General features: G+C 44.3%; 2 protein-coding genes across 3 annotated transcripts in view; one reads left to right on the top strand and one right to left on the bottom strand.

Annotated features, from left to right (window-relative positions):
- Window positions 1-2,627: 2,627 nt before the first annotated feature.
- ARV1 (ARV1 fatty acid homeostasis modulator) lies at window positions 2,628-19,107 on the bottom strand. The gene is made up of 5 exons (XM_090043695.1): window positions 18,914-19,107; window positions 12,023-12,142; window positions 7,444-7,597; window positions 4,291-4,515; window positions 2,628-3,414 (listed from the first exon to the last, which is right to left on the bottom strand). The coding sequence occupies exons 1-5, from the start codon at window positions 19,019-19,021 to the stop codon at window positions 3,308-3,310; spliced, it is 714 nt and encodes a 237-aa protein (XP_089899821.1). The 5' UTR covers window positions 19,022-19,107; the 3' UTR covers window positions 2,628-3,307.
- A 152-nt stretch (window positions 19,108-19,259) lies between these two features.
- TTC13 (tetratricopeptide repeat domain 13) overlaps window positions 19,260-24,414 on the top strand; it is a 70,764-nt gene continuing 65,609 nt past the window's right edge. For both annotated transcript variants that reach the window (XM_090043710.1, XM_090043719.1), the window contains exons 1-2: window positions 19,260-19,503; window positions 24,117-24,211. In XM_090043710.1, coding sequence (XP_089899836.1) covers window positions 19,266-19,503; window positions 24,117-24,211 — 333 coding nt within the window. In that variant the 5' untranslated portion in view covers window positions 19,260-19,265. The remainder of the gene's footprint in view (window positions 19,504-24,116; window positions 24,212-24,414) is intronic.

Consider the following 24,414-nt stretch of genomic DNA (forward strand, 5'->3'; position numbering starts at 1 on the left):
TAAATTTATTCTCAAACCCAAACCAGGAAAGCACTGTTTGCAGCTCATGGAGCATGTAAGTGCTGCGGCTCAGATACTGGTCTGTAAGACATGCAGGCAGTCATCTGATAGACAGTCCATATGCCAAGTGAATTTCTTTCTCTTCACAATTTTCTAGCAGCTCTTGTTTTGCCCTTGTATATGCTACGTGGGAGCAGCTGCGGCTATAAAGTCTTAAGACCTTACCCTCCACAAAGGAGACAGGAAAAACATCCACAACCAGCATCCTCGCATTTTATGTGGCCAGTAGTCTGGCTGTAGGGCAGCTGCAGTCATGTTTTGCCTCCTCTGAACACATTCTGCTATGCTCTGAGTGTTGCTGGTGAATTTAACTGCTGAAACTGTGCAGAGTATCTGTTGTTCTGTAACAGACATAGCAGCTATCTGCTTTTCTCCTGAACTAACCTATTGTGGCATGTACACTCTGTGCCCGGCATTTCAGCATGCCTAATACCCCTAGCCTTTTAAAGTTGTGGCCCAAGCTGACCAAGTAAACAATGAAGATGAATGATTGAGGAGTGGTACCATTCTTGGAATTAATTTTGAAATGGTGTCAAACCCAGGGGGTGTCTGTTTTATAAGTTTCACAGAAAGAGGTTAAAGATTTGAAACTGGTGATGAATGCAGAATGGGGACACTGCCTCTCTCTCCATGTTCCCACCAAAACCAGGGCCAGAGGAGGAGTCAGTGATTTCCCCCGTGCAACCTGTGACTGAAAACCACCTCTCTAGCAGTGAAGCTAAGTTTTAGAAGCAGCCCATCATCCCGTTGCCTGATGGGAGTCAGCTTAAAGAACAGAAGCAAATTCATACAATCCAGGACCAACTGGAGCCATGCTAACCTTCTCCTCTGCAGCAAGGCCTGCAGGCCGATTGTTGCCCAGGGAGGTGTCTGTCTCCAAAGAAGTTGACTGCCTCAGGCAAAGTGGATTCTGCCAATTTGCAATTTGCTTCATATCCCTTTATTTCTAGGGTAAAAATGGAGACAACTGCCACAAGTGCCCTCATTTTTACCTATGGCATTTTATATGGTGTTTTTCATATTCTTTATATTGCTCCTAAAGGCTATAGGTCAAGGTTGGAAGTGGTGATTTTAGGCATTCCTTCGGTTAGTAATTGCCTATAATCCCAGGGAACTGAACACGATGGCCCTGCAAGCCCCATTTCAGTCATACATTCCTAAAAGCTTCTTTAACTTAGCAATTACAAGCAAACAGCTATTTTCTCTCGCAAATTATGTTGCCCCATTAAAGAACATGGCTGAGCAGCCTTAAACTAGTCAGCTGGTTCTGTTAAGCCAGCTCCCAGGGGAGGGCTGTGTGAGGAGGAATAATGCAAACCTGTCCTGATAGCAGTCAGAAAGACACTGGGAGCAAGAGCACCACTGAGTCTGATGTGAATTCCTTCCATTCTTTCTTTTCAATTTTCAGAATAGAGGGAAGGAAGCAGATTTTGAGACATGAAACCAAACCAAAATGTAACCAACTAAAACTCTGCTTCTAAGCAATTACTTCAAAAATAATTCCTTTATAGGTGCACCGATATATCAGTTGCATATCAGATTGGCACCAATAAAAGGAAAATTTACATTAGTGGTTATTGGCTGATAAATATAATATGTCTCCTGGACAGCGGTCTGGACGCTGTGTGCATATGCACAGCCTCATGCATGCATGTGGCCAGAAATGCAGCTGGGGAGCGTGGAGAGCAGCTCCATATAGGTAAGTCTGTAGAGAGGAAGGGGCATAGGGGAGGGAAGGGGTGTGGGGGGCAGATCAAGGCACCCATGGTGAGATAGGGAGTAGGGTAGGGACAGGGGCCAGTAGCTGGGGATGCTGCCCAGCCAGGCCAGTGAATGGGAGCCAGGGCCGGTGCCGGTGCCGGACAGAGCTGCGCGTGCATGAGGCAGATGCAGGCTGTTTGCTGCAGGCTTGGGGCTCTCCACCCTGCTGCCTTTCCCTTTGGAGCCCTGTGCTGGCCATGTGTCGCCTGCCTGAATGGCAGCAGTGGGAGTGATAAGTTGTGCCTCCTGCTACTTGGTGGGCAGGGAGTACACAGCCAGAGCAGGGCCCCTGGGGCAAAGGCAGTAGGGCGGAGAGCCCTGACCCCACAGTGAACAGCCTGTATCCATGCCTGCCCTGCTTGGTTCCAATTAAAAACGTCCCCACGCTTAAAAATGGTGACGGAGCACTTGAACTAAAGCTCATTCAATGAGTTTTAGTTCAAGTGCCACCGCTGCCATTTAAGTGCCAGAATGCTGATCCCCTGGACAAGCTACCAATGGCCCTGTCCCATTCACCACCCTGGCTGGACAGCACCCTTAGCCCCAGTCCTGCCCCACTCCCTCCCTTACCATGGGGGCCTCGAATTATACCCCCACGCCCCTTCCTGCCCACAGACTTATCTGCAGGGATCCATGCTGCCTGGCTACATTCCTGTAAATTGGTTATCAGATTGGTATCATCCAATATGGCTGGTTAATAATCATCTATCAGTATTGGCTAAGAAACTCTTTACCAGTTCACCCCTAAATTCCTTTATTACTTTGGACTCATCCCTCAACACCCCTGAGACTACAGCTTAGTCCTACCATTGCATGTATATTGCATTGTAGCTGTTTAGCTCAGCTGGTTAGAGGATGGTGCTAGTCATACCAAGGTCACAGGTATGATTCCCAGGTTGGATTAAAAAGTCTTTTGAGGTCCCTTCCAACCTTAATTCTGTACTGCAGAATAGTCCAATCCAGTAGTCCATTTTAGTCAATTCATTTCTCTTTTTCTCAAAATCAATTTGTTCTAAAATATTGGTCTAGTCTTCCCTTCATTTTATTGCTTACTTTTTTCTTCCCCTCTTACGGGAACAATTCATCTACCTCTTTTGGCAAAAATGAAATAGTTATTAGTGTTGGGTAATGCCAGCATTTTTAGTGTACATTTTTGCATTACTGCCAGATCAATAAAGCTATTAGCATGCTGGCATATTCATATTTCTAATGAAAAAACAAAAGTCCAGACTCAAGTTTTATGGTTTAGCACATACAAAAGCTGTATTTGTGTGAGGAATTAAAACTAAAAATTCCAGAACTGTTTCCAGCCAACTGCTGGCAATGGAAATGTTTTGTTACCCAACTATTTTCTTTATCACATTATAAAAGCAATGATTTGGGTCTGCTGGAGGAAGGTAATCCTTTGAGAATAATAACCATGTTGATTTTAATTTAGACCTTCAAAATAACTGAAGATTAAGCACGTGGATGCTGGGCTGCTTTTTCAAACATTCAGTCCCGTTCTCTGGAACAAATAGACAACACCACTTTCGAAAAGCAATCCACTCAGGATGGCCAACAAAGCAAACTTTCGGCTTAAGTTCAATGTAACTGCAAAAGAAAACAGAACAAAATGCTTAATTTTTCCAATAATGTATTTACTCTCCCAATATAAACCAGTGGTGCAGAACCTTTTTTCTCTGTGAGCTAGATGAGGGGTGTGGGGTTGATCTGCAGGCCCAATCTGGTATGCAGGTCTGGCCTGGTGTGCAGCCCCAACTTGACAGGGTGTATTAAACCCTGCCCATGCCAGATTGCATCTGTGGCCCAAGCCCCACATGCTTAGAAATTTGACAACAGGGGAATGGTGGCAGTATTAATTGCCACTGCTCTACTGCCACCAAATTTCTGGATCCATGGGGAGCTCTACAGGTTGGATAACATAGCTCTACAAGCCAGATCTGGCTCAGAGGCTGGAGGTTTAGCATCACTGGTATAAACAGTTTGGACCAAACCCTTTTAAAAGTTCATGGTAATTGTTTGTGGATTTATATCAATATATACACTTGAAGAGCTGCACAGAAAAAGTCTGTCTAAACAGTCTATGCATAGCTTAAGAATATTTTCTAAGTCAATATATAATTTTCAAATTGTAGTTACAAAAAAAAATCCCCACACAAATGATTAATTATACTTTAATGTTCTAGTAACCAATGTTGAGTTGCTTCAAAACATGTAACTGATGGATCTCTTTTTAGTTTCAAAACTATGATTGCAAGATAAGGTTGTTTTTTTTTCATTAATGTTTTCAGTTCCGTGATGAAAGGCCCAATGTGATAATTCTAAGCTAAGGACTGTTGCAATCACACGTAAGAATCTCTTTAATATCTGATTTTTAAAAGCATTACTGAAAAGATATTCTAAAATAACACGTTGTAATAGTGTAATATCTCTGTTGCAAACGTTAACACAACAAAAGCAAAATACCTCTAATTGCTTGCGAGTTAGATGTCAGTACAAATACTTTTATGAGATGGAGACACGAAGGAGTGTAGTCATGTTCCCAAATAACAGCTGGAATCAGCAGAAGTTTTCCATAACTAGACAACAGCAGGGCTTTCAGAAGTAAGATGAAGTCAGACTTTGTTTTCAGCATCTCAGCCCTGGCTACCCATAGGGCAGTAAAAATGCCAACCAAAAATGCAGTTTGCTCTGAGTGGACAACGGAGAGGAGAAGAAAATAATAGCATGAAGCATCAAATCAAATTCTTTCCTAATTAATCTTGGTGTAATAAATACCAACTACAAATGAGTTTTTTATTATTTTAATAAAATGTTATAGATGAATCATGAACACGATGTCCTCCTCCACTTTATCTTTATTAGTAATAGTTACCTTGCTAAATTACTACTCCCATAAACAAATCCAGTCCAATCTTATTCAAAGGATCCAGCCACTTATCTAGGATGTTTATGACAAATCCATATCGCAGGAAAACTACCATGTGAAAAATTTCCTCTGTTTCTACCTTTTTTCCCCCAAAGACTATTTTTTCATTTAGTCTTTAAGCTGTGGGCCAAAGCCACCAATACTGATATTCTATGGAAGATTAGTGAAGGCTCAAAACCACTGCTAGACTACCAAGTCTTTCCTATGCTAGTAAGATATGGAGTAACTCACTGTAAGAACAGTTTCCCAATGACAGCAAGGGAGGAACTGCTGCTGAAAACATGAGCTCAGGCAATTTTATCATAATTTTATGAAAACCTGATAATGGAAAAGTAAGATGATAATAGTAAAGACCTGAGCTTCATTTACATGAACCTATCTACGGAAACACTTACTGGAGGATGAGGACAAAGGATTAATTCAAGTTATGGGTTTTTTGGTGTTGCTACCCCAAAGACCTGAAAGTGTGAAGCAAAACAATGGGAATTATTTATCGTTCTAATGGATGGGTCCAAATTAGACAGGGGTACCACAAAATATTTGAATATACTTTTTAACAAATAAAGATCCATTTTTCACCTTCAAGTGTTTTAAATATAATTTTTGAAACTTGGAAATAACATTTCTTCCAAACTAGTTTTGCCACTGGCTCTTTGGCAAAATGTTTGCTTTTAAAAGATTATTTATTTATGGCTCAGAAGCTAGTATAGCTTTTCCTGTTTACTGTTTATTTTCATCAGCAGCATCCTCACTGTCATCTCTCCTCTAGGAATAATAAACTTTTCAGTTAATCAGTACACAATAAACTCATGCCTCCATCTGCTAGCTGCCTCTGCAGCAAAAGAATAAGTATTCAGCCATGCACGAGGTGTGACTCTAGCCTTTTCTCAATGCCATTTTAAACAAGCTAGCAAAAGAGAACTGATAAAACATTTCCCTAACATTTCTCATGATTCTAGAATGTGACAAAACAGGAAACTGTAACAACTGACAGAGCTATTCTGAAACAGGTTAGGTCTAAGAGGAGTATTTTTCGATGGATGGTGCTCTAACATGCTGAAAGACCACTAGAAGCCATGTAAATAAGATTCAAAGCACATGACAAAACATTTTTCTTAACCAGCCAATTTTTCTCACATAAAAATTCAGCATGCTGTTAGTACTCTGGGTGCCAGTCTCTTGGCTAAGGTGCATCTACCTGTTACTACTTATAATCAAAACCATATAAATAGATAGCAATTCAGACCAAACATTCTCAATACTGCCATCTTCTGATGGTTTGATACCTAACACTGATATAAGTGTTTTGTCATAATTAGGGACTTACAAAAATCGCAACTGTACGATTTTAGTGGAAACTGCAAATTCAGGCAGGCTCCACAGAAAAGTACAGGCTTCAAAAATAAACAGGGGCTCACTGAAAAGAACAAAAACCTACCAGCAAGCAGAGAAGCCCTGCAGTCTTGGAGTATGGGGAAGAGGGTGAAGGGGGCAGTGGGGCAGAGCCGCTTACAACAGGAGGTGCAGAGGTGGGGCAGGGCATGGATGAAGCTGGCTGCAGGGCGTGGCAGCACTACCAAGAATCTGACAGCCAGGTCAGGGCAGCGGCAGCATGGAGTGGGGCGCGGAGCAGCAGAGGCCTGTCTTCAATCAACCCAAGACGAGCAGCAGGAAGGACCTGCTGCATCCCCCCACACTGCAGCGGGACCTGGGGCAAGGGCAAAGCACCAGCATTCCAGTTCCTAGTTTGCTTTCAGTTAGTAGTACCTAGAGGCACAGCAGCAGGTAGAGAATGAGGCAGCCAGGGTGATGCAGGAGGAGCTGCCAGGGCCTCCAGCCCATGCTGAGTGTGATACCTGGGTCCAGCGGGGCATAGGGCTGCTAAACCAGAGGCAGAACCCACGTGTCTGCAGGCTGTGCTGTGCTGGCAGCAGGTGGAACAGCCCAGCCAAGCCATCCACTGGGGAGGACACATGGAAGTGCCCTGCAGCAGGTGTTCTCCCCAGCTCCCTGCCCTGTCTTCCCCATTTGCCCTCCCCCTTGTGCTCCAAGACTGCAGGGCTTTTCTGCTTGCCAGTAAGTTAGTTTGGGTATTTTTTCAGTGAGGCCACCGAAAGCACTCTGCAGAAAGCAGAGCCCACTGCTTGGGGATGGTCTGAAACTGTGGCTTAATTACCCTGATTAATTACCATGCTTACTAATACATAGATTAATGGCTTTCCAGGGCTTAATCAGGGTAATTAAGCTGCAGTTTTGGGCCATATAGTAATCTCCAAGGAGGGGCAAGACTGCTGGGGCCTCTCAGCCAGAGGCAGGTTGGGAGGGGGCATGCTCAGCTTGCAAAAATGGTGGCTGGCTCTGGGATCTGCCTGTGAAATTGGCTGGCCACCTCCTTGAGTTCAGTAGACTCCTCATCATAAGGTAATTTCAGTCAGAACTGGCACTGAAGAGAAATAGGAAATAACATAAAAATGAAGTACATAATGCCATCTCCCGCTGAAAAGCTACAAAACTGCTTTAGACTGTATACACAGAAATCACTAAACCACCTCCTTTGGGAAGGACATGACATCAATTGTTACTTGTAATTTCTTCAATGCATTTAGTTAGAAAAGATCAAGATTCAATAAAAACTAAGGACTGGCTAAAAGACCAGTTGATAGTTATATGAAGTAAATCACAATTCTTACCTAAAACAGCTATTCCAAACATTCTATAAAAGTCCCATTCCTTGGCATATCTGATTAAGTCATCAGGATCTATGTTTTGGCTTGAATCCTGTAGCTGTAGCCACCTGACATAAGCTTCACAAAGCAAACAAAATATGCAGAGCTTCCCATGAATCTGGTACATAAAAGATCATTGACAGAATCAGCATTAAGCATTTAATTTGAAAGATGCTTAGCACCTGCAACGTTATCATTTTTGCTTTGGGCATAAGCAGATGGCTTGTTTGGGTCTACTACATTAGCATACACTATTTTAAACAAGTTAGCCTACTTAATATTACAGAAAAATCAGAGGTTTGGGAAGTGCATGAGCAGATTTGGGCAAAGAAGATATAAAAGGTCTGATTTGCAAAAGCGAATTTTACTGGCATTGTTAGGTGTTAAAAACAAACAAACATACTCCTAACTTATATAGTCATCCCTAAAGGAAGCCTACAGTAAATGCAGTTTTTCAGCTGAGGGAACTGGTTTAATTGGTTTATACCTTCACAAACTTCATTTTCACCATGGGTGTTTGCTACTATTGACATAGCAACTAATCAACCCTTTCAAGTGTATACATAGCCTAAGCATGTTTGGAAGGGAGAAAAGGGGATCAACGCAAATATAATTTGGTCTCTGGCATATCTTAAAATATCCCCTGAAAAACTGTATTGAAGAAAAGCATAAGAGGTCCATTATTAGTATGTTTCCATATTAAACTTTCCTGTTTTATGAATAAGGTTGACTTTTCTAATTGTCAGTGATGGGGATACAATCAGGGACCCAAATATCAAGTGGTTGTTTTTTCTTCTTTTTTTTTTTCTGGCTTGCTTATTGTTGGAAAATGTTTTTTCATCTGGAATTTACTTAAATCAATGGTGTCAAATTTATGACCCACAGGCTGCATCTGGCCTCCAGGCCCATGTTGTGTGGCTCACGGGGCTTGTAGAGGGGCTTGGAATTCAGAGGCAGGGCCAGTCACTGAAATCTAGGGCATGGATCCCCATTGGTGACACATTAGTGATGGAGGGGTTATGGGAGGGAAAGTTTAATTCACTTACAGTTTCATATCATTTGAAATACTTCTAGGAATAAACATTTTGTTGGAAAAAATGAGCATGTGTAATTTGGAAGGCATGTGACGAAGAGAGCCTTGATCAAAGAGGCCACACTTCCATGATCCTTTTTTTGGACATCACATAAAGTTGCTGCTATAGGAGCCTTCCCTCCCAGAACCAAAAACAATTCAGAGGGTTTGTAATCATGACATGAATTAAAAGAGGAGATCTTGGGTTTAGACAGGGATTTAGATGGGATACACTTTAGTTTCAAGCTTTAAAGGACTTCATATTATTTTGAAACTGAAAGAGAAAATACTATGGAGATATGATATCAGAAGACAAGCGTATGTTCTTTGGGGCAGGAACCACATTTTCTGATTTGTTTGCACAATATCTAATACAACAGGATTTCAAATAATGATGTCCTTGCTATGGTAAGTAGTAACAAAAATTGAAGCCCTGCAGATCTGTTTCTTATTTGTAGCAGACTTTAGCAACGTGAAATCAGGCAATTTCTTAAAAGCAGTCTACATTTGTAAAGAAAAATGTCCTGAATTCTAATACGGGGATGGTAACCAGTGGCACACAAACAACTCCTCCTTAGGCCTGGTCTACACATAAAGTAGCACCATCATAATTTATTGTGTGACGCTCATGCTGATGCAGTTAAAAAATAAAAATAAAATAATAATCAGTGAGACTTGTATGCATAGATTTTTTTACAGCCTTTAAAAACCAATTGTTTTAAATTCGCTGACGACTGACGATACCAAAATTTGGGGTGAAGTGAGCACGCTAGTAGGGAGGGAAAGATTGCAGCAAGATCTGGATAAGTTACAGGGGTGGGCTAACATAAACAGGATGCGTTTCAATACTGACAAGTTCAGGGTGCTGCACTTGGGCAGTAGAAACCAGCAGCACACTTATAGAATGGGAAACTCCCTTCTTGAGAGCACGGAGGCAGAAAGGGATCTTGGAGTCATTACCGACTCCAAGATGAACATGGGCCGACAATGCGAGGTCACGGTTGGCAGGGTTAACCGGACCTTGTCGTGCATCCACAGGTGCATCTCAAGCAGAGCCAAGGAGGTGATCCTCCCCCTCTATGCGACACTGGTCAGGCCACAGCTGGAGGACTGCATCCAGTTCTGTGCGACCCATTTCAGGAGGGATGTGGACAACACTGAAAGGGTCCAGAGGAGGGCCACCCACATGATCCGGGGACTACAGGGCAGACCCTACAATGAAAGATTGCAGGACCTAAACCTGTTCAGCCTTCACAAGAGAAGGCTGAGGGGGGACCTGGTGACTGTCCATAAACTCACTAGGGGGGACCAGAAGGGTTTGGGAGAGACACTGTTTCCCCTAGCGCCCCCTGGCATAACAAGGAATAATGGCCACAAGTTGTTGGAGAGTAGGTTTAGATTAGACATCCGCAAGAACTACTTCACAGTTAGGGCAGCTAGGAGCTGGAACCAACTTCCTAGGGAAGTGGTGCTGGCTCCTACCCTGGGGGTCTTTAAGAAGAGACTTGATGCCTACCTGGCTGGAGTCATTTGAGTCCAGTTTTTCTCCTGTCCAGGCAGGGGGTCAGACTTGAAGATCTACAAGGTCCCTTCCGACCCTACTTCTATGATAATTATATACTTTTGGCTTGAAGCTGTAAATTATCAATTTATCTTTCAATTGTTAAGGTTTAAGTCATATGAGTCCATGCACGGAATTTAAATTGGCTTAGATGAACCAGTGCAAGTTGGAACAGTGCAATTTCAGTATGCAGACAAGCCCTTCCAGAAGCCTCAAGTGAGGCATCATTAGTCTGTCCTCAGCTGTAGTTGTCTTAGATCTCTCAAAAGTCTTAAGCCATGTCTACCTGTGGTAAACTCCGCTAGCATATTTAGACCAATACACCACACTGGTCAAAAGCTTTTAATGTAGATCCAACATATATCAGCAAAATTGTGCTTTACTACTGTCCCCTCTCTCAGATAAAGTGAACAAGCAAAAGCACAGTTCTGCTAGTGTCAATACATCTGCAGATGTTTTATCCAACAGGGCGGTCTCTGTCACAGATCACTCACCATACTCCTGACTGATGGAGCTAAAGTGGCAAAAAATTGCCAAGACCTAACATTATTGCTTAAGCTATACTGCCTTTCCTCCCTCAGCCCTCTCACTCATCTGGAAACTATCAGTCCAAGATTACTTACTGAGACAGTCTCCACTACCAAATGCACTGACTCTCAAAACTCTTCTGTGGTGGCAGAACTCTTTTTTCCACTGGTGAAGTTAAACTGCCTCTGCTGAGTCATGCAAGGCTTCTGCTGCAGTACAGTGGTCAGCAGAAGACATGCATAAACCAGTGATTCTCAACCAGGGTGCCAGGGAACACTGGGATGCAGCAAGATCTCTTGAAGGATGCCACAAGTTATAAGGAGGTAAGTGCAAACTCAAGCTCTTCCTTGCCTGACCACTGCCCTACTCCTACTCTGTCCCCTCTAGAAGGAGGTGAGCACTTCAATAGATTTAGGTTTGAAATGAGTGCCACTCAATTAAAAAAAATCATGGAGAGGTGCCTTGAGTCTAAAAAGATTTGAGAAACATTAGAAGAGACACTCCAACACCTTCTGCTGTCTACCATACTATGTTCAGGATGTATTTTGTGCTCTGGTCGCACAGCTGCTGAGTAGAACCACCAAGTACTCTGGGATGTACACATGCAGCAGCAGACTATGGCAGAAGTGTTAGCACAGACTAAGCCTGAGACCACAACTTAGTTACCCAAGCTTGACTTCCTAAGTTTCCTATTGTGTTTTCTCTCTGAAGCACAAAAGAAACTAAGAACTTCAACTGTCAGATAAAGGCACATGCTTTAAGCTACACTATACCCTCAGTAGTGCTAAGGACACAGTCATGGCTTGGAAGTTTTAGCAACTTCTGCAGAGAATTTATGCATCAATGATCCCCATGAGCTATTATTATCTTTATCCAAAATAATAATTTTTGTGATATGCTTTACTACAAGGGAGAAGGTCTGCAAAAAGTCAATACTGGTACCAAGTATTCTAGTATAGTAATGTTAGCATTGTTTAAAAAAAATCAGTTCAATATCAATATTATAAAGGACAATGTTTTCAAGTGGAATTTTAAGTTGTGAGTTGGCAACTTACAGACCCTCTCTCAACCAATGGGAGTTAGGAGTATCTCCAATATATCTTATGGCAGGCAGCTGCTTTTGCTTAATTTTATCCAGACCATAGAACTCATAACAGCTACAGAATTCTGGATTCCACATAATTAATTTACAACATTAGACTCTTAATTAGAACTGAAAACAAGATTCTAATTACATTTCCTTACTTATGAAAAGGAAGGAGAAAGGCAAATAAACTCAGAATAGCCACCAAATCTCATTTTCATCATGATTCCCAACAACTTATTGTATGACTTGCACATCTGAAAACAAAAGAAGAGGAAGAAAAAATCCAGCAACTTACATTTATCTTCGTATTGAACAGAATGTGTCTGTAAGCCTGTGCTTTGCATAAAATGGCATTAATCAGGATGATTACAGGGTCGTACTCAATATACTTGTCCACAGGTTTCTGGCAGGATTTCTAAAATTAACAAATAAAAAAAGGTAAGCAAACAAAGTCTACTTAGAAAAATAATCTGTTCTTCTTTGTTTAGTTCAACACAGTCGCTGCACTCATGAGGGAGATTACTTTCCCTCTCCTCCCCAACTCATTTTCCACATTATTCCTCCCACCCCAACCCCTCCTGGTTTATGCCTAAGAAGTTGATATGAATCTGAAGATAAAGGTAGAGATTGTATTTTAGTAATACATTCCCAGCTTTACTTTTGGAAACAGATTTACGTACAAGACACGTCGTCTTTGCTGGTAGACAAGAAACGTTCAGTCAGTCAAAATGTGGCACGAGACATCATGCCCACAAACAAAACTGTAGGATAAAACAAGATCCTTGTGGCCTGGTAAGGATTCCTGGGTGTCCATACTTAGTTTCTTTGTTTCCCTTTATAACTATGTTACTGTTGGAAGATGTGAGATTTAAAAAAATAGCTAAGGTCACCAGCAACTTAACTCCAAAATCACTGGAATATAAATGAAGATAGATGCACATGCATCTAGACAGGAAGCTTAATGTTAAACATGGCACAGTATTTGCCAGCTGTCTGGTCACAGAGTCAACCAGCTTATTTTGGCTTAGCTCTAGAGCAGGGGTTCCCAATGTTTATGTACCCAAGGGCACATTCAAATTTAAAAGAAAAAGCAGCAGGCACCAATACAAATATTAAAATTTAGAATCCTGGCTACGAGCATGCACATAGTTTCACTTGGGGAGGGAGTGTGCCACTCCATCACTGCATCAGTCAGAGTGACCCAGTCTCATTTTGGCAGCCATTGTGTACAGCCTGTGAAAAAAAATTTAAAGTGTTGCTGTTCTGAGTCCAATCAGCAGTGACAGCAATTTTTGTTGTAATAATGGTTTTTACTGATTGTGAAAATGCATGCGGGCACCTGAATAAACCTTGAGGTAGGCCATGGCACCTGCGGGTACCGCTGTTCTAGAGGAACCACATTTTGGAGGAACCACATTTTGAAGCAGAGAAGAAACTGATATAAGAAAATATGAATCATGAAAGAGCTAGAGGTAATGGACTCAAAAATTGACTCAATTAACCAGCAGCTTTATAGGCTTGAAATTAAAGTCAGAGATGGAAGAAAGGATACAATTAATTGAAGACTAAACCTGGAACATTTAATAGAGCATAAAATCTACTGTGGAAGAGATTACTGTTATAATTAAAAGGCAACATCTCGCTTCATTTTTCTAAAGGAGAATTGTGAAAACATCTTCTGAAAGGCAGTAATTTACATATGCTGAGGTTTCAGGCTGATATAGCACAAGAAAACTCCAAATTTTTTTACAAATTTCTTCACAAAAAGCTCTGGAGAGAGAAACAAGAGGACTTGCCTTTGAACACAGTAGCTGCTTGACTGTGGAATATACAATGTGGCCCTACCCTTTATTTATGTGCACAAAACTAGCTTTAGAAATCCCCACCTCTGACTGTTAAAGCCTGGAATCAGCTGGACAGCTAAAAAAAGGCTTCTCCATTTGGAATGAGAGACAGAAGATGACAGAGCCAAAATAAGGGAGTACAGAAAGACTCCACACAAGGTCAACCAACTGACAGTCTGCATCCAGGATACAAGCAGCATGCAGCTGGCTAACAACTTGCACACGTAGTTTAAGAGCTTTTAAAACAGAGTTTAGAAACACCAGGCAATTGCATCCTACCCAGCCCAGGTATGCAGAATCCCAGCTCATCCTGCAAGATGGCTGCTGGGAATATACATACGTAAACAGTAGTTTTGATTACAACTGTGGATTTTCTACTTTCCAGTTTTTGCAGGCTACGAACAAAAAGTATGAATCAACCTGTTGTCTGGGGTTATCAGTGTCGTCTTTGCTGTTATCCTCATCAGTGTTGAAGTCTCAGGAACTGCAGTATTAGCCAAAGTCACAGCCAGGAGATCCTAACCCTAATTTTGTCTCAAAGAATGACCACAGGTTCAGTTTGGTGGCAAGGATTTGGCTAGGTTTACTGTCTACAAGCACGGCCCTAACATGTTTTGGTTTAACAAGTACATCAGCTCAGGAGTTAAAGCATTTGTACCTGTCACAATTTAGTTGGCACAACACCACAGAGTCTCCCTCAGGCCACTACAAAAGTTGCCCTGCTTTCCAATTCTTCTTTTATAAAATGATCAAAACAAATTACATGAATGCCTCAACCATCCTGTACCAGCAGCTTGTTTTGCATTCTGCCCTGGGTGTCCCCATTCCAGCCTTATCATAGATTTCATAGACATCAGGGCTGGAAGGGACCTTGAGAGATCATCGAGTCCAGCCCCCTGCCCAAAAGGCAGGAACTCAGCTGGGGTCATAGGATCCCAGCAAGATAAGCATCCAATTTACTCTTGAAGGTGTTCAGTGCTTGAACCACCTCCGCTGGCAGACTGTTCCAGACTGTTATCATCCCGGCACTGGATTATCCTACCTTGCACAGCCATCTCCCCTTCCCATCTCTTGGTAGAAATGCACATCTGGCTCACAAATTTTGTTTATGTGAGTTAATGCATTGGTCAGATTTGCTGGTGAAGCCTACACTGGCTGCTGCTTTAGCAAAGCCTTTGTGTGAGCAGCATATATTAATTAATGATGGAGTGATGCCTACACATCCAACATGGTATCAAATTAAGTGTTCCAATTTGACATTACCAAGCACAACTAGGAATATAACATGTCAGAATTAGGATTAGCGAGGAAAAAAATGCCATCATGCCCAGGAACTTTGACAATGCTGACAGACTAGTTTTCAAGTCCTAGCTACAGAAACTCATCACTTCCTCTCCACCATCCTGTAAATATAAGAACTTCTTTCATTCCTAATGAATCTTATTTTTCAGTTAGACTACTTGAGGTTTGAACTGTATTGAGACGAAGTCCTTTGCTGCTATTCTGTCAGTGGCTCGGTCTGCACAAACTCTCTGTACTCAACTCAGGTTTGCAGGCAAAATGAGTCTATGTTATGATTATCAGTTAAAGATTTCCAAGAGGCAGTATTTTCTTAGTCTGTTGGCTTTTTCTGGTACTAATACCAAAATAACTGCTGCTAATCTAACCCTGAGGTAAACAAGTTTGCAGCTGGAGCATGTACTAAGTTAAATCTATTTAAATAAAGCTAATTCAGTTTAATACACCTACCCTAATTTAACAACATAGATTTTAAATTTAATTAGAATGATGCAACTCTACAAATGTTGACAGCACTACTGCTTGTACATCTGTAAGAACAGTTAAGCTGTAAGAAACTACTTATACACTGGGTTTTTAAGATTTTTATCAAGCTACCCAAGGGGAAATGAAATACTGAAGCCCCTTAGTTAATTTTCCTGATATAATTGCATCTCCACACAGTCAATTGAATCTACAATCTGCAGTCATGCAATATACTTAACATGCCTGAGAAAACTACAATCTTAACATCACTGAATCCAAGCAGTCTTCATTAGATTTGCTTCACAGAACATCACTATCTTTTATATTTGTCCTTAATCAACTTTGAAATTTGAAAAAAAAGTTATCTGCTCAACTTCAATTTTTATTTTAAATGTACAACCATCTTCAAAGGCTGGTAATAAGCTGGATTAGTTTTACATAATTTCCTTGAAATATAAAGTACTGTTATCCACTAGGGCTGTGTGAAACAGCACTATTTTGTTTCGACTTCCATTTTGCTGTTTCGAAGGGCCAGTTCTTTCTTTTGTCGTTTCATTTTGAAGCACTGTTCTGTTTTGTTTCATTAAAATGGTTTCACCATTTCAACATTTCGCCCACAGGCTATAATGGGGAAATCACAAAAATGCCTAAACATTTCTTACCTGATTTGGTTGAAAATTGCATTGATGATAGCCCCTTCTGAGGACATGAAGCCTGCCAAGTCTCAAGGAGACAGGTGCAGAGGTTTCTGGGAAACTGTACCTCAAACTGTTCAAAGCAAAACTCTTGACACTTGCCGGCAGCGGCTGCCTCCTCTCCTTTAGCAGCAGATCTGGGGACTTGCACCCCCGGGAGGAGTCTGGCACAGCCCAGCAGCCCTCCCGGGGGTGCAAGCCCCAGGATCTGTGAACGAGATGAGCAGAGGCTGTCTCTACCACCTGGGATTAGTGGTGGGCACAGCCTGCACCCAGCCCCGGGGAAGACTGCTGCTACTGCTGGTCCCAGGCAGCAGTGGCAGCCTCCTCTCATCTGGTGCACAGATCTGGGGGGTTTGTACCCCTGGGTGGAGTCCAGCACCCATGTTGGATGTGTAGGCGTCACTCCATCATTAATTAATATATGCCGGGGGTGCGGGCCTCCAGATTTGTGTCTCAGATGAGAGGAGGCCGCCACTGCCACCCGAGACCGGCATTAAAGCCAAGTAAGCCAAGCTTCGAAACTCAAAACATTTTGAGTGCCCTTGTTTCATTTAAAAGTTGTTTCAAAGCCTTTTGTTTTGTTTCGATTTTGCTGTTTCAGGCTCAAAACAGCTTTAAAAAAAAAAACGTTGGGCAAAATTTTGCACAGCCCTATTATCCACTAGCTTCTTCCAATTATACAGAACGGAAAATAAGCCTCTGCTGTCTTTGTTACTCTTGTGTCAGGTGAAAATTATTTTTACCATGGCAAACTAAATATGGCATTTAGAGAAATGTTTAGTGCTGACAGGCTTACTCCACTGAAATGGGGGAGGCACGTATATTCCAAGGAATATTCCTGCGTATGTGTGGGAACCTGTGGATGTGGTGTACCTTGATGTTAGCAAGGCTTTTGCTATGGTCTCCCACAATGTTGCTGCAGGCAAGCTAAGGAAGTACAGGCTGGATGAATGGTCTGTAAGGTGGATAGAAAACCGGCTGGAGCACCAGGCTCAGGGAGTAATAATCAATAGGGCTGTGCAAAATGGCTATGTTTTGATTTGTTTTCGGATTCAGCCATTTTGGAGGGACAGTGATTTGTTTCAGTGTTTCGGCTCACTGTTCCATTTTGATTCGGCCAAATCTGTTTCAGAATTTTGATGCCGTTTTGGTGATTCAGGTATAGGCTACAATGGTGAATCACTAAAATGCCCATAACTTTGTCATGTCTCGTCTGATTCAGATGCAAATTGCAGGTATGGTAGGAATTCTGAAGGAATGAAGCCTGCCAATTTTCAAGGAGATAGGTGCAGGGGTTTATGTGAAACTGCACCTCAAACTGTTCAAAGCAAAACTCATATCACTTGCCAGCAGTGGCAGCCTTCTGTCATCCCACATGCAGATCTGGGGCCTGCACCCCCCGGGAGGGCTGCGGGGGATAAGCCAGACTCCTCCTGGGGAGTACAGGCCCCCGGATCCGTGTGTGGGATGACAGCAGGCTGCTGCTGCCGGCTGGGACTGGCACAGCCTGCACCAAGCACCAGGAAGACTGGTGCTGCCTCTGGCCCCAGATAGCAGTGGCAGCATGCCATCATCCTGCATGCAGATCTGGGGGCCCGCGTGCCCTGGGGGGGCTGCGGGGCTGTGCCAGACTCCTCCTGACTGGAGTGCAGGATGACAGCAGGCTGCCATCCCTCCCTCAGAGCACTGGGATTGGAAGGAACCTCAAGGACAGATCACAGACACTAGCCAGCTACAGATGTCAATGTCCGAACAGTCTTCCCTCACCTCTTCCCCCTCACTCTTCTTAGTTTTGTTTCCCTGTGAGCCCGGCTCTGAAACTCCAAAATTTTCCGAAACATTTCGGATGGTTTTGTTTACTTTCGGAGTCTTCCGTTTTATTTCGGATTCAGTGTTTTGGGCACCGAAACACCTCCAAAACGAAATGGCTGCTGAAGTTTCACACAGCCCTAGTTATCAATGGCTCAATGTCTACCTGACAGCCAGTATCAAGCCGAGTACCCCAGGGGCTGGTCCTGGGGCCAGTTTTGTTCAATGACTTCATCAACTACCTGGAAAATAGCATAGAGTGCACTCTCAGCCAGCTTGGAGATGATGCCAAACTGGAGGGGGTGGGGCTGGGATTCAGAGTGACCTAGACAAATTGGAGGATTGGGCCGAAAGGAATCTCATGAAGTTCAAAGACAAGTACCAAGTCCTGGTCTTAGGACAGAACAATCCCATGTACAAGCTGGGGGCTGACTGGCTGGGCAGCAGCTCTGCAGGAAAGGACCTGGGGATTACAATGGACAAGAAGCCAAATATGAACACTTGTTGCCGAAAAGGCTAACGGCATACTGGGCTGCATTTGTAGGCGTGCTGCCAACAGGTCAAGGGAAGTGATTATTCCCCTCTAATCTGCCACTGGCTTCTTCGTGTTTGGGGTGTACGGGGGCAGGGCTCTGCACAGGCTGATTTGTCCCTAGGACGGACAAATTCCACCTGAAGCAGCTCAAAACGGGACCCAGAAAATCAAGGACTATTCTGAACTGTCCACTGAGAAGTGGGTCAGTGTTATGGGTGCACGTGGGGGATGGACAGTCCTCTAAGCACTCCACAGTGCATCATTCCTCCCCCCAGTCCTCCAGGCATCCCACAATGCATCACTCCTCACTCCCCCCCCCCCAGTCACAGGAAGGCGGGGAGGCCCTATGCTTGGGTTGGAACCCCTGGAGAAGGCGGGAGATGGAACAGCCCCAGCGCTGAGGCGGGCCAAGACGTAACGCATACTTCCCCCACCCGCGGAATGGACGCGCCCGGACCGGAGAAGTGGGGAATGGAGAGCCACAGGAGCTTTGCCTCCAAGCCCCGCCCATTCCCCCAGCCCCGCCCCCGACTCACGCAAATGCTGAGGCGCAGCACCCCGCGCTGATAGTCCCTGTACAGCTCTGAGGCCTCGTCGCTGCACTCCACGCACCGGTAACCACCACAGCTGTCGGACCCCACCATCCCAAGCTCGAGGCAGCTCCCAGGGCAACGCAAGCCCCTTTCCTGACTGGATGGCAGGCTGACTTCCGGGCTCAAAAGGGGGTTGGGGCTTGGCCGCGGTGCCGCTTGGGAGTCGTAGTTTCCCTCCCGCGCGCACTAGGTGGAGTCTCCTCCTGGGGAACTACGTGACCAGGAGGGGCGGGGCCTCCAGGTGGCGCTCGGCGCAGACGCGGGCGGGAGGGGGCGCGCATGCGCATGGGCCAAGATGGCACCTGCCACCGGCTGCAGTTGCTGCGCTGGGTTGCCGCTGCTGGTGCTGTTGACGTGGGCGGCGCGTGTGGCGCTGGCGCTGGTGCTTGCGCCCAGCCTCAGCGAGCAGTATCCGGCGCTGGCGCTGCTCAAGCAGGAGCTGCAGAGGCAGCGGCACGGCCCGGGCCCGGTGGGGGGCTGCGCGCAGCCGGCGGCCGGAGACTGGCGCGAGCCGCAGTCGGCTGAGGGTGGCGGTGAGCGGGGCCGGGCCGGGGCGGGAATACGGGCGGACTTCTCCCTTGGCGATCCCCGGGCTTGGAGCAGCGCGCTCGGGGCCGCCCGGCCGCTCCCCAGCTACACGCCCCCCAGACACACACAGGCACATATGCATCCACATACACACTCCCACGGCCCTCACCCCACTCAGGCACGCAGACACTCAGGGGCACATACGTATCCCCCTTCTCCCCCCCCCCCCCCCACACACAGACGCACACATGCTGGCCTGGGCCAGTGCAAGAAGCTGCCCCTTGCTCCAGTGAGGGAGAAAGAGCTGCCCGAAGGCTCCAGAGAGGATGGAGGTGCACCATTCACAGTGGGGGTTGGTGATGGAGCAAGGAGCAATGGGCTCAGGTTGTAGCAAGGGAATTTAAGGTTATATATTAGGGAAAACTGTCTCACAAGCAGTGTAGTAAAGCACAGGAACAGGTTACCTAGAGAGGTTGTGGGTCTCCATCCTTGGAGGTTTTTAAGACCCAGGTAGACAAAGCCTTGGCTGAGAAGATTTAGTTGGGGATGGTTTTGGGATGGTCTATCTAGTTCTGGGTTGGTCTGGTTGGGGATGAGGGTGGTTGCACTAGATCGGGGTGGCCAACTTGTGGCTCCAGAGTCCAAACTTCCAAGTGCAAACTGAGTAATGTGCTCACTGCGAGCAGTTGCGTGACATGATGTAATGGTTGTGGATGTTGGTCACCATGTGCTTGTGCAAAGATTCAAGGAGATGCATATTAACTTCTGAAGAGCCACATGTGGCTCCGGAGCTGTGGGTTGGCCACCCTTGGACTAGGTGGTCTCCTGAGGTCCCTTTCAACCCCACTGGTAGGGCCAGTAGAATATTAGCTGGCCTCTCTTTCAGTTTAGCTAGGCTTTTCTGTTTCTGTCTGTTTGCAGCTGAGGCAGGTGAGCCAAAGCAAGCAGCGGTGGGAATTCCCACAGCACAAGAGTCACTCTGTCACTCTGGGTTTTTTTAGGGATCCTAGCTTGCCATTGCTTCTGCTGTTTTACTTTGGCTGCTGGATGGCAACTGCTAGGGGGGTTCTGTGTGATTTTCTTGGTTCAGATGATATTGTTGGGGATGGCCCTGCATTAAGCCAGGGTTGGACTAGGGCCATGATTCTCAACCTTTTTTGTACTGGGACCCATTTGCAAACATCAGTGGCCAGACCTGATGCAGTGCCACTGACTCCCAACCCACTGCTCCTAGGCCCCAGTCCCCCAGTGTGTGGGGCAAGGGGGCCCCCAAGCAGCCCCTCAAAGGCTAGAATTCTGCCAGCCTGCAAAGGAAAAGCCCTGGTTTCCCACATTTTACTTCTTTAAAGGAGAATCCATTTTTAAAGTTTGTTCACAACTCTTTCATATATTCTTGTGACCCACAGATTGAGAAACACTGGACTAGGGGACCTCTTGAGGTCCCTTCCAGCCCTCATTTTCTATGATTCTATGATATGAGGCAGGTTGACAAATTATCCTTTTCACTGTCTTTGGCATGGGGCTGCAGCTATATTTAGGAATGTGTAAACCTGGAACCAGGCAGTTACCTGAAGGATCTGCCACTTCTGTCTGTTCCTCCCCCACCCCATCCCCCCAGCATTATCAGTGCTTGAATGGTGGCAGACTTGCTTAGGATTCTTTGGAGGAAGATGTGTTTGGAAGATGCTGATTTAGTGATTGGTTGGAGGTAGCTTGTAGGAAACATGCTGTATAAAACAGAAAGTATAAAAATTATAGTTAAGGGTTAACTAACAAAAATAGAAGGCCTTTCTACCATGTGATGGCAATAATACAGTGATTTTTTCTTTTCTTTTACTAACCAAACTACAGAACGATGTCTGAGCATATTCTAAAATACCTGCACACATGTTTCCCAGCTGTTAATAAATCCTACAGTTACAGGCAGAGCCATCCCTAGGAGTGTGGGAGGCTTGGGGCACATCAGCCTGTGAGGGGCCTGGAGCAGCAAGCGGGGTAGCGTGTGCCCGGAACTGGCAGAGCCAGTTGCACTTGGCAGTGGTGGCCATGGTGGAGCCTACGCTACACTGACCACAGGGTCCCCCAAGGTGTAGGGCCTGGGGTGGTTGCCCCGATTTCCACCCCCTTGCCCCTGGGTGGCCCTGGTTACAGGTATCAATAGTGGAAAAACTGTCAAAAGGCTAAAGAGAATCTTGTTTTCTCAACCTACCCTATTGTTTTCATTCTCAGTCAATTCCTCTCTATATTGTAGGTCCTGGATGACTTCTCCTCTGTTTGGATTCTCCACTTTTGTTTCATAACCTTGTCATCTGCCTAACCTAGGCAACAATTTGAAGCAAGTTTGGCTGTGTTTATTAAAGTACAGATATAGTAGTGAAGTCCCCCAGGAATATTGTAGCTTGGTAGTTCTAAGAATCTTGAGAGTCAAACCATGATTTTTAAGTGTCCTTTTTCCTCTCTACCCCCATTATTTGTAGCAGGTAGTATCTGTGACTTTTCCTTTGTTCATGCCTGATATCTTCACCCAAAGAACTGTCATCCAACTTCTAATAGCTGCAGTGGTGCTTATTTGTATAGTAAATACTTCTGGTGTAATGTAGTTACCCCCTTTGCCTCTTCAGGCAGATTGTGCATGATGCAAGATTTAGAAGGTAAACAATCTATGGCTTCTTTTTTTTTTTTTTTTAAAAGTACAAGGTGAAATTGAAACATCGTTGTCCCTTCTAGCCTTAAAATCTGTGAATCTTGTGCTTCTCAGTGGCATTTTGAGAACCTCCTGCTAACTTTGCTGTGGCTGAATTAGAACCTGATCTTTTTTCTGTTTATAGAAACTGCATGTTAAAATCTCTTTCAACTTATGCTTTATAAATAGTTTTCCTTGTAGTCAATCTTCAATTCATTCTTAAGCAGAAATGGGAAATTACTTAGCTGTATACCACTTCTGTTTGCCTCGTATAACCAAGATACATGGCACAAACGCAGTTCTTACTAAATGTATTAACAAAGACAAGCAACAACTTAAAGCCACCTTGTTGCATATTTATTTCAACAGATTTTTTTTTGCATTTTCACTGATGCCTTTAAATTCCTGCACTTTACAGTACGTAAGAAAGGGGTTAATTTTGATTATTGCTGATGTGAAGATGCCATCTTATCCTTTCTTTTCTCGTTTCCCTTCTCCAGTCTTTCCAAACGGTGGAGGTTATTAGTTCATAATTTTTTGCCTATCACTCCTGCTAACTGTTGTCATTAAAACTATATTATGCTTTGTATTAATTGACATCTACTAGGCAGTTCTACTTTCTCTTCCCTTTTCTTCAAACTCCTTTCCTTTACCACATTTGCATACAGTTGTTCAGTTGTCCTATTTTTGGATTGCTATTCCTGTTAGAGTTGTAGAATTTTCACTGTGGTGTAGTGTTACTTTTCATGTTTGTATGCCATCCCTTATTTTTACCATGTTTTCTTTTCTTTCCTTAATCTTCCTCTTTTGTCCTTCTGAAGTCTTGTACGATACTTGCTAGTATGCTTATCAGAAATGAGTTCTACACAAGGGCTGGGAATGGTCCTTCCAGTTGGTGATGAATGACTCTGGGTTTCCCTGTTATGAGATGAGATTGCACAGTATTCTTAGTCACCTGTCAAAGAGCCAGGGCCAAATAGTCTAACACCAAAACATGTTGCCATTTGTGAATCAGATCAGCAGTGATATAGCTAGGGTGATGACCGGGCCAGTTGTCCCAGGTGCTGACTTTTTTTTGTGGGGGGGAGGGCAGGCTGCTGCAGCTATGTAACTGCAAGCTGTGCTGTGTATATGGGAGCTACCCTGGGCGCCCAGCTGTGATGTTGTACTTCTGCTCTTTCCATATACTTTGAAAGTTCCTCCCTTTTTTTCTTTTCCTTCTACTTGTTTTGTCCCTCTTGCTTTCACTTAATTCTGAGAAAGGGGAGTAAATTATGGCTTTTTATTTTTGTGCGCATGTACTGGTGAAGACAACAGGAGGAGCAATAAAATGCTTTTACACAGGAGACTGGTAGGAAGGGCATGGCGTGAGGCACATGCCCCCCCTAGATTGGCCCCTGACTCGACACCACTCAGGACAGGGCAGTTTTTTTGCCATGCGGGCTGGCGGCGTGTTGGGTGAGTGGGGAGTACTAAGCTGCGGCACAGAAGTATAGGAGTGGATATGGGGCTTCTGGATCGCCTCCAAACTGTGCCCCCCCCCCCCCCGACTCAGGAGGCATCAGTCACCCCTGTGCTTTTATGAGACTGTGTCAGGTATTGCACTATCTGCCCTCACTCCTGGCCAATCATTATGTACAGAGCAAAAACAGCATATGACTATTCTAAATGATGTAAATTGGCTGCTTATCTTGCTGGGATCCTATGACCCCAGCTGACTTCCTGCCCTTTGGGCAGGGGGCTGGACTCGATGATCTCCCGAGGTCCCTTCCAGCCCTAATGTCTATGAAATCTATGAAGTGTTCAGTGGAGAGATTGCTGAAATGTAGGATTGGCATGAGGACAGGTGATCTGGTATCGCATTTAACACCCCTACTGAAATGTAAAATTCCTAGTAGACCACCTGGCAATAATTTAAAATGTTTGTTTTTGCAGACTCGCCATTTTTCCACTTCCATGAATCAGACTGTGAACTTAGAGGGTCTCCATCCTGTGAATCTCTGGTTTCACTCAATACTGAAAAAATTCTGGTATGCTGCATACTGTCTGTTCCATACAAAAAAGAACTCAGATAGGTTGTAGATGCAAGAGGAATAATTTTCTTGTGTACCATTTACTCAAGATTAGCTTCAGCTGGTTATGTAAATGGAATCTGTTTAAAATGTAAGAACTCATAAATTGCTCATGGAAGAGATTTGCTTGACAGTCTTGGAGTGTTCTTCTGCCTATGGAA

The sequence above is a fragment of the Crocodylus siamensis genome, chromosome 1 (assembly GCF_052110815.1).
Source record: "Crocodylus siamensis isolate JL-2025a chromosome 1, ASM5211081v1, whole genome shotgun sequence".
Taxonomy (NCBI): Eukaryota; Metazoa; Chordata; order Crocodylia; family Crocodylidae; genus Crocodylus; species Crocodylus siamensis.

Coding starts and splice junctions, on each gene's coding strand:
- ARV1 (XM_090043695.1), bottom strand. CDS start 19,021: ATGGTGGGGTCCGACAGCTGTGGTGGTTACCGGTGCGTGGAGTGCAGC. Junction 7,598..12,022: donor TGTTCAATACGAAGATAAAT/GTAAGTTGCTGG, acceptor TTTATGTACCAG/ATTCATGGGAAGCTCTGCAT. Junction 3,415..4,290: donor TAACTCGCAAGCAATTAGAG/GTATTTTGCTTT, acceptor TTTCTTTTGCAG/TTACATTGAACTTAAGCCGA.